Source organism: Grus americana, chromosome 26 (genome assembly GCF_028858705.1).
Source record: "Grus americana isolate bGruAme1 chromosome 26, bGruAme1.mat, whole genome shotgun sequence".
NCBI lineage: Eukaryota > Metazoa > Chordata > Aves > Gruiformes > Gruidae > Grus > Grus americana.
In genome coordinates this window covers 4833880-4843742 of record NC_072877.1, presented here as the reverse complement: position 1 = coordinate 4843742, position 9863 = coordinate 4833880, and the positions used below count along the sequence as shown (strand labels likewise).

At 40.9% G+C, this 9863-nt stretch overlaps 1 protein-coding gene across 2 annotated transcripts in view; it reads left to right on the top strand.

Moving 5' to 3' along the window:
- The first annotated feature begins 31 nt into the window (after positions 1 to 31).
- KAT6A (lysine acetyltransferase 6A) overlaps positions 32 to 9863 on the top strand; it is a 52730-nt gene continuing 42898 nt past the window's right edge. For both annotated transcript variants that reach the window (XM_054804412.1, XM_054804411.1), the window contains exons 1-3: positions 32 to 128; positions 1998 to 2047; positions 2161 to 2931. In XM_054804412.1, coding sequence (XP_054660387.1) covers positions 2329 to 2931 — 603 coding nt within the window. In that variant the 5' untranslated portion in view covers positions 32 to 128; positions 1998 to 2047; positions 2161 to 2328. The remainder of the gene's footprint in view (positions 129 to 1997; positions 2048 to 2160; positions 2932 to 9863) is intronic.

The window sequence follows — 9863 nt, the reverse complement described above, 5'->3', positions numbered from 1 at the left end:
GGGCTGTTCCCCTCCCACGCCCCCTCCCCCCGCCGCAGAGCTCCGGACCCAAGATGGCCGCCGTGTCAGTTTCGGGCTTCGCCGCCGTCCGGCCTTTGCCTCTCGGTTCCCGTCTCTCGCAGGCCTCGGTAAGTAGCGCCGGTGGGACCACCCCGGCTCGGGTGCCCGGTGCCGGGGAACTCGGGGACAGGCGGCTGGCGAGCTCCGTGGCCTGGGGAAGGGGAAGGCCCGCTGGGCGCTCCAGGCTCGCGGCCTGTTCCGGCCCCGCCGCCGCTCTGCGCCAGGCCCGGACCCGGCCGCCCGCTCCCCTGGGGCCTGCCGGGCCTACACCCTGGGGAGGTGGCGGCCGCGGCAGGGCGCGGATGAGGCGGGCGGTGCAGGTCGGGGGGTCGCGGGCTGAGCTCCTCTCTGTCTCTGGCGCGAGAGAGCGCGGCTGAGGCGGGCGCGGGCGCGGGCCCTGCCGAACCGGTACAAGGAGCCGGGCTGCACTACCCGTCTCCGCGGAGGCGAAGAACGGTTTGGGGCCCGGTTGGCTGTCGGGGCTGCGGCCTGCGCCCCGTTTCTCCTGATTCCGCTGCTGCGAGTCCCTCGACTGAGGCAGTGCGCCCCTTGGGGCGCCGTGTGCGGGGCCTGTCCGGGATAGGGATGGGGACGAGCGGTAGCAGGTGCAGGGGCCGCTTGTCACGCAGAGAGCGAGCGAGCGACCCGGCGTTGGGACCGTCCCGGTATCGCCCCAGCCTGGCCGGGCGGTTACGTAACGTCCTGCGCAGGGAGCTCTGCTGGGGCCAGAGCGCTGCGTCCTCCCTGGCCCCGGAATCTTAGCTGCTGGGCACCCCGGGAGCACAGCTTCGCTTTGCAAGGCAGGCAGGTCTCGGGGACCATATTTCCCTCTACATCTGTTGTTTGCGGGCTAAAAGAACTCTAGGCAAGCACTGCATCCTTTCTGGTAGTTCTGAATCTTTCCGGTACTGGCTGTATGGAGCTGTGCAATTGAGTCTGATGTCTGTATGCAAATGTGTTCTGTGTGTTGATAAATTCTTCAATACTTACTAGAAAGCAGAGCAGGAGAACCGTGTTGATGACTAGCTCATGACTAAAACTTCCCTTGCAGAAAATTGTTATTCCTTGTAATAAACAGTTTATAAATCCTTCTCAGTTAGTGTACTTTTGCAGTAGAAGTTCAGCGCAACATACTGTTATAAAACTTAGAAAAAGTCTTTGTTAAAGACAACTACAGGCTGTGAACCCAACTAAAGCCTCGTACCCTTCCATCTGCATCTTTAATTAGCAGTGTCATAAGCATTCCTTCCTCATTGTGTACGGTCACCTGTTACTTTGTCCTCAAGTGTTTTCAGTGTGCCTCATCTATACTGAAGATTATAACATTGTATTCTTTTTTTCTATGGTCTCTGAAAGTGGAACATTTAATTACAATCTCCAGCTGCGTTTCTTCACTTTTTTTTTTTTCTTGATGGAACAACTGTCATAGCTTTTCTTAGCAGGAGGGAATCAGACCTATGATTACGCTCCTGGAAGAGCTCTGAAAGTTTCTTGCTGTTTGCTCAAGGCTCTTGGCTATTCCTACTGCTTTCTATTGAAGTTTCAGGCAGTATCTTCCATATGCAAAAATGAAGAGAGCTGCTGCTTTTTTAAGATCTTTGTTGGGTGGTTTGTGGTTTTTTTCCCCCAAAAATATTAATTTAGTTTGTGCTCAGCAATGATATGAAACTTGGTATAGAATTTATACTGACTTATGGATTGAAATAAAAAGAGGAGACTCTCTTTCTCTAGGTTGTGTGGAGTTATTTCAGTGTTAAAGCATGTGTTTATTAGTAGTGAAGATAAAACCTTTAGTATTATTTCAGTGTTTCAGAACTGTAGTAGAGGATTAAAAATCTGCTATGTGTTTAATGAATTAATGTTGGCTGCTGATTTTTTTCTTTTTTTCTTTTTTCTAACTGTTCTTTGGAAATGTCTCTCTCCTTGTTTTCTTCCAGGCCTAATGTTACAGTTCTTCTGATTGTGAGTGTGCACACCAGCAGCTGAGGTGAGATATGCTGAAATCTTTATACCTTTGTGGAAAAATATTCTCTGAAGCTGTTATGGGATTTATTGGAAAAAATGAGCAAATTACTAATTGTTTTGCTTTCCTCTCTTCAGTGTGAAAACAAATAATGTTTGAGAAAGGAGGAGTAATTCAGAACAGAAAACGTGTATGCTATGGTTAGCTGGTTCCCATCATTCGAGAATCTGTTTTCTCATTGTGTGAAACTTGTTCAGCATCGGGATAAAGGATAACGACTCTATGGATATACAGAATTCTTCACCATGGTAAAACTCGCCAACCCGCTGTATACAGAGTGGATTTTGGAGGCAATCAAAAAGGTAAAGAAGCAAAAACAGCGTCCTTCAGAGGAGAGGATATGCAATGCAGTGTCATCTTCACACGGTTTGGACCGCAAAACTGTTCTGGAACAGTTAGAGTTGAGTGTTAAAGATGGAACTATTCTAAAAGTCTCCAACAAGGGTCTCAACTCCTACAAGGATCCTGATAATCCTGGGAGAATAGCACTTCCGAAGCCTCGGAACCATGGCAAGTTGGATGGTAAACCAAACGTGGACTGGAATAAACTTATCAAACGGGCAATTGAGGGCTTGGCTGAGTCTAGTGGCTCGTCCTTGAAGAACATTGAGCGCTTTCTGAAAGGTCAGAAAGATGTGTCTGCATTATTTGGAGGTAGCGCTGCCTCCATTTTTCACCAGCAATTACGATTAGCTGTCAAACGCGCTGTTGGCCATGGTAGGCTCCTTAAAGATGGACCTCTGTACCAACTCAACACTAAAGCAACCACTAATGCTGATGGGAAGGAGAGTTTTGAGTCTCTTTCCTGTCTGCCTCCAGTGTGTCTCCTTCCCCATGAAAAGGATAAGGTAAGACACAGTTTGCATGGGCATTTTCTTGTGATTGATGAAATGTGTCAATACAGAATCACAGTTTGAGGACAATGATTTGTTTAACTTGCATCTCGTAAGTTAGAAGTTACTAATGTGCATTTAGGATCCTGATGTGTCCAGATCTCTAAGCACGATCAGAGGAAGTGTAATAGATCGTAATTTCTGCTTTGGACTTGAAAACTGCAAATGAACTACTGTGGGGAATTCACCTCTTAATGCTTCTGTACAGCGGAATTGAATGTATTGTAACAGGTTTACTATAGGTAAGTTAGTGAAATCTAGGAAGTAAGCCTTCTCACTTTAAGGTGAGGTGGATTTGCAAAGCAAACTTGAGATCATCTCTTATATTCACTTTTTTATTTGACTGCCAGTTCGGCCTCTTATTTGACTACAGATAACATAGTGAATTGCTGATTAGCAATTGCCACCTAATGCTGTCATGGAGGCTTTCTTTGTTCTCAGTGAAAAAAAATCACTTTCTCTCCCAGAACAGCTTTGTTGTAAAATAGGAAGAGAAGGTATATAGGATATAGCAGTTGAAGAGTGAAATCAGAGGATATAGAGCACATGGAAATACTGGAGTTGAACACTTGTGGACTTCTATTCCCTTTTGTGTGTCTCCACCCTCCCTTCTTAAATATAGTTCATTATACAAACAGAAGTATTTTTCTTTTGTTTTCTCTTGTTGTTATGCTTTTTTCCTCTCCTTTCTTCCATCCTTCTGCATGCCTAAGGTCTTTGATCCTTCACTCCAACCTCAAGATGAAGTCATTGGAGTGAAATTCATACCCAGTCAGTATCTTTCCTGTCCTTGTGCTACTGTGGAAACAGAGTAAAACGAAGTCTGTCTTTGTTTATTGAAGACCAATTTGCAATAATACATATCTTTGCACTACTCCAGGACTTCTAGAATGTGAAAATTATTTTTTCTATCTGTAATAGATACCTGTTTCAGCAGTGTTGGAAATTTTTTGTTGTTGTAAGTATCTTCTTCGACAATGAGTTCTTTGAGTGTGTGCTGCTCGTGTTTTTTCAAGTCAGCTTCACTCTCATGAGAGGGCTGCTTTATGATCTATTAGGGTTTGAAGACTTAAAACTACTGTAGGAGTCTTCTTCCTAAAAAAAAAAAAAAATCTGCACAGCAGATAAACCAGTAAAGTTTCTCTGAAGTTTTAATTTAACTGTGGGAGTTCTACTGTGGACGCAGTACTTAACTGGTCAGAGTGTTGTGTTGTGGGCTGGTGGAACATAGGAAGTAAGTACTACTATGCTGAAAATTCCAGCAGCTTCCTCTCTATTTTTTTTCAAGTGTTCTGTCTACAAATGTTTCCTATATACTTCTCCAACCATATCTGTAATGAAATCAGTAGAGCTGTAAAATGGTATGAAAACTGGATGTAAACAAGACTGGCACGAGGCAGCTGGATTGAGAGTGGTAGTAACAGTGGAAAATATTAGCTGTGCATATTATTATTAACACAGTATGTTTTGCAGCCTATTCAGTCTTCTTGTAATGTGCCAAAACTCAGGACCAGCTTGATATTCTTTCAGATGAAGTGTTCCCTGGGGTTTTCTTAAAATAGGATATATCAGAATGGTGAATGATAATATCGGCTGCTATAAATACTGAATTTGGTCTGGGTTCTGGGTTTGGTTTTGGTTGGGTTTTTTTGCCCCCTGGAGAAATATGTCTGCTCAGGTCTGAGCAGCTTGAACATTAAAGGATTGTTAGTAACATTAGAATCCACTGTAGCTATAGTAGAAATTTTGCAAGAGATTTTTTCAATAAGTTCCTCTGGTTTTGTTTCTTTTAAATATTTTAAACTAACATCCTAGATTTCTGCTCTTCATGTACCATCTCTGTGCTGTGTAACCCATGCTGAGTTTCATATGAGTTTAAGTCATTTTAAAGATACAGTATTAAAAAATCTACATAGATTCTGCCAGCATTAATTGACTGGCAAGTCAGTGGAAGCCAAAAGATCAGTTCCTATTCTACAGGATTTTTAAGACAGGTTTGGGGTTTTTTTGTGTGTGTGTTTGGGGTTTTTTTGGGTTAGTTTTTTGTGTTTTTTTTTTTTAATGCAGACACTATGTGATAATCTTCCTTCACTCTACTGTTTTGTGTTAGATTTCAATCAGTTATGCAGGTGCAAAAGGCTTACTATGCTGTAGTAATTTTCTTGACTTACTGGGTGCTTGAGAGTGGTGAGGAATTTTTTTGTTGGTTGGTTTTGTTTTCTTTTTTTTCTTTAATGGAATTATTCAGTATAGATTCTTTGGGAGTATTGTGACAATTTTTCTCTTGATTCTTAGAAAAGCCTTGGCAACAACATGAACAAAAGCTTAACCTCCCAAACCTGAGAAATCCTAATGACCTGTCTCTTGTTTGCTGCCGTTAATATTTTATCCTTGCACTGTTTGGTCTTTAATATCCATTTAAGAACTCTCTGTATATCGTATGATCCAAATTTATGAATCGCAAAGGCATAATATTTCTTCCTTTCATTTGTTCAAATGTGGCTTCCACTCAGCTGCAAGTGCTCACCTGTCTGATGATAGTGTTTAGATGCCTAGAAGTGAACATTCAATTCTGCGTATTTTCCTGTGTATTATGAAACCGAGTACCTTGCAGGAGGTCTGCGAAAGTTGAGGCTTAATTTTTTTAAACAAAATAAGCATAAAGCAGCACTACAGAAGCTTTGTTTAGTAAATATTATTTGCTTTTTTAAGATGTTATTTTTTTATGTCAGTGAATACCACATTCTGGTGTTCAAGGGCAAAAAACCTGGCAAGTCATTACAGTTTACCAGGTAGTAATGAGATGTTGCTGACATTATGGTTTTGAAATCCCTGGCCTAAAAACACTACTTGGATGAAAACAAGCAAACAGAAGAAAAAACCTGCTGATGGGCAGAGCTCAGTGCTGAAATTTGCTTATCTGTTAGTGACAACGGCTGACAAAAGAAAAGTTGTCTTTAATTTTAGTTTTAAGCGCTATGTGTGCCTTCAGTCATGCGTAGGCTTTAGGGAAGTGGCCTTTTCTTTCTTTTCAGTTTCCTGTAGTTTAGAAACAAAAATGGGAATTGCAGCTAAGAGCGATTTTTGCATTCCTTGTGATGTTTTGGACTAAACGCTGGACTTGACTTTGGTGGTGTTTCTATGATAGGTGACAGACTGGTAAGATTCACAATACCTTCTACCCCTGTTGTGGAAAGAAAGAAAGGGAGGGGTGGGGGGTAGCAAATTGTTGCAATACCTAAAAGTAAAGGGAGTTCATACTGAAATTGTAATGAAAGAGAAGATGATTGAGTTGCTGTCAATAAGGAAAGTATCGAGCAAGCAGTATCCCTTCAATGTAGCTGGAAGTGCGGAAGTGTAGATGTCAGGCCTCCCACATTAGGTCAGCCAAAGAGGTGATAAGCGTGGAGCAAAGAATGTTCGGTGCCGAGTCCACCATCCATCAGTGACATCTGTGGGGACTGAGCAATACTGTGCAAGCTAGACTCTAAGTAATCCCACTGTTACAGTGCTATTTCTACAGTGAAGCTCTGATTAAATATGCATGAAAGATTTCTTTAAAGTATAACTGTCACTTCTGTTTCATGTGTAATTAGTATACTTGCAGACTGAAAGAGGATTTTTTACTTCATAAAGTTTTTTTTTTTTCCTTGAGGAAAAATTGCCATATGCTATTATTTGTTCAGAGGAGCAGTTTTATTTCTTGAAACTTCCTACTAATAATTATTTTTAAAAAATGCTTTTTTCTGAGGTGGGAGAAAAAAATTGTTCGGTGCTGCTTTGGAAACCATAACTTATCCTTGAATGAATGCCATGTATCTTTAGATAGCTGAGGGCAGAAATTTTTTTTGTCATCTTTATAAAAGCTAAACAGAATAAACAATGGTACTGTTTTAATATATGGTGGCTATTGAGATGTCTTTGGGAACAGAAGGGCTTGACACAAGTATGCAGAAAAAACTTAGAGGTTATCTTGATGAAATTTTCTGGGGTATTTCACCACCACTTGATTGGGTTTTAGTTTTGGGTTGGTTTTTGTTCATGATTGGGGCAGATGCTGTAGTGATGATTTAGGAAGTTAGTCTTACTCGTACTGACACCTTGCATCTCTGCCAGAGGTTACCACAGCCATTGCAAAGATAAAGCAAATGGTGTTTTGTTCCTCAGCTGCTGTGGTTTGTAGCCCAGTTTATTAGTATTAAATGAAATAGTTGATTTAAGTTAATGTTTGGTGTTGGGAAGTTCAGCTGCTGCTGGAGGGAGAGAATCTCCAATAAAGGGACAGAGAGGGCAGCACAGGGTGGTAGCCTCCTTAATCATCTCTGTTGTGAACTGGCACATCATCAGAGGCCTTGGTTGCATGCTATTGAGATGGCCATGCAACCTGCTATACCTTTGTTTTATCTGTACCACTAATACTTTTATTTCTTGGCTTACTTTTTGGCACAAAAGAACAGTCGCATCTGCCAGACAAAAGAAGACTTGATTTCTCTCTCTTATAGGCACTTAGTTTGAAATACTCTATTTGTGCATTTGAAGCCCAAAAAGTAATGGTATCTGATGCTTCTGTATGGCTATCAAATGCATATTATATATGTAATTGTGAGAAACTTCTTACGCAGTTGTGTGCTGCATCTTTAGAATGCCGGGGCGGGGGGGAGGACTGCAGATTGCAATACTTTAAGGGTTTTTTTGTTTTGGTTTGTTTTGTTTACCAGAAACTTTGAAATAGATAACTTTGCCTTTTTCTTTTTCTTTCTTCCCGCCCCCCCTCTTCTGTTTTCTTGAAACGGAAGAGCTCACTGAATCTATGAATCTATGTTGGTCTGGAAGGTCCTGAGTTGTCTTCCTGAACAGTTCTCACTGGTACAGTAGCCTTTATTTGTAGGGCTATGGTACCTAGTAGTTCAAGACATATTGTGTTGGCACTGTACAAAAGCATAACTGAAAAGCATCTTGTTTTAGAAAGTTGGTATTTAGTGTGAAATAAGATAATACTCATGAGAGGGAGAGCACAAGATAGTATTATCTTTGTAACAAATAAGGGTCATGGTATATTAGCTACATGCTGAAAATTTTAATCATGTCTTTTAGTCATTACAAAACAAACACATTCATGGCTTTGAGATTACAAAAAATTATGACTGTATATTATGGCAGTACTTACTGCAGGGTATATCTTCCTCTGGAATCATTTAGCATCATTTTGAAATTGTGTATCATGATGCTTAACTAGAAGGAGGAACCCAGCCACCACTTGAATACTAGCTTTAGTCAAAACACAATGAAGATGTGGGAGATCAGAATGTAGTACCTGTATAAAAGTCCAGGCAAACCATGTTACCTTATCAATGCAGCAGTTTTTGATAAATGCTAAAGCTGTTATCCCCGGAATGCTAAAGTGTATTGTTTCACTCCCTTGCATGTTCTGTTTATCTGTTCACTGTCAACAAAAATAGTAATAGTGTATTTAACAAATAAGAATTAAATTTGCCATTTGTGTGGTCTATGCATGATTTTTTTTGCAGTAAGACTACAATTAACAAGTACTATTTAATAGTTACTATAGTATTACTACAGTGCAAGAATTGCTGCACTACTAGAAGACTACTACAATACAGTAATATTTAGTACTGTTCAAGAGCAAAGAGCTCTTTCCTGGTACATCGTTGTAAGGAACTAAGCTATAGTGAGATGCAGGTCTTAAGGCTGGAAACTAGATAACGATGGCTTGCTCTGCTTTTGTTGACACTTGTTACAGCGCAAAGGTTAAAAGGCTGTAAGAATTTTTGTGAAATTGTTTAAAAAAATAATATGTTAACACATCAGCTAACTGAAGAAGTTGAAATAATTGATGTACATGTTGCATGTTTCCAGAGCATTTGAAATTTGATCTCAGGACAATAGTAGGACTGTTTCTTCCACAATTAGAAGGAAAATACAGATGGTATTAACTGATCTCCTTTTGCAGTCTCCTTGAAACTGTCTTTTATGTCAGTTAAAAAACTGGATATGGCTGTAGCAACCTTTAAGTAAATATCTTAATATTGTCCTGCAGTACAGCTGAGAGTATAAAAACAAAATTCTGAAAGTGCTTCCTGGAAAAAAAAAAAACAACCCTGCTGCTGTCTCACGTGTTCTTTATGGCGTGTCTGTTTCCTAGTTTTGTGTTGCTGTTGCTATCTGTTGGTACTTACCAACCCCTTTAACTGTGGGTTATTACACATGCAGCATCCTTTAGGCCTTCCCTCTTCAAATAATAGTTCTAGATCCCAGCGTGCACTTGTGTTTATCACATGAAGCCAAACTTCTTGTATCTTTTTAGAAAGTTTGTGTGCTTTGAGGGCATCATAGTTGTTTTGAAGGGCTTTAAGCATACAGTAGCTATTGCTGTATTGTGCCTGGTTTAGGTTAATAACTGTTAATTCTATGTCGCAAAGCAAAGGACTGTCCCATTACTGGTAAGGAAGTTACTTGTGGATTCGTTTGTTTTGGGTGGAGTACATAAATGATCTGCAACCAGAGCACTGTAATTACATTTTGAGAGCTCACCCTTGCTCTCCAAGGGTGCTCTTCAAGCTTTGGCTCCCAGCTGGAGGAGGATTAGGATTCACTCTCTTCCAGCTGGTTCTGTGGAAGAGAAGGCTATAGTTCTGTCTTAAAAAAAAAAAAAAAATCATGGTTGATAACAGATGGCCTCCATCTGTACTCTCTGTAACTCTGGAAACTCAAGTGCTAAAAAATTACTTTGAACTTGATTCATCCGATTAGTGAACAGGTGAAGTAGGCTCTTAGTAATAGGGCAAATGTAAGTATGTCAGAAATGTTACTGTCACGGGCAGCTATGAACGGATGCTATGAGATGGTGCATTTAGGGTGAAATGGTG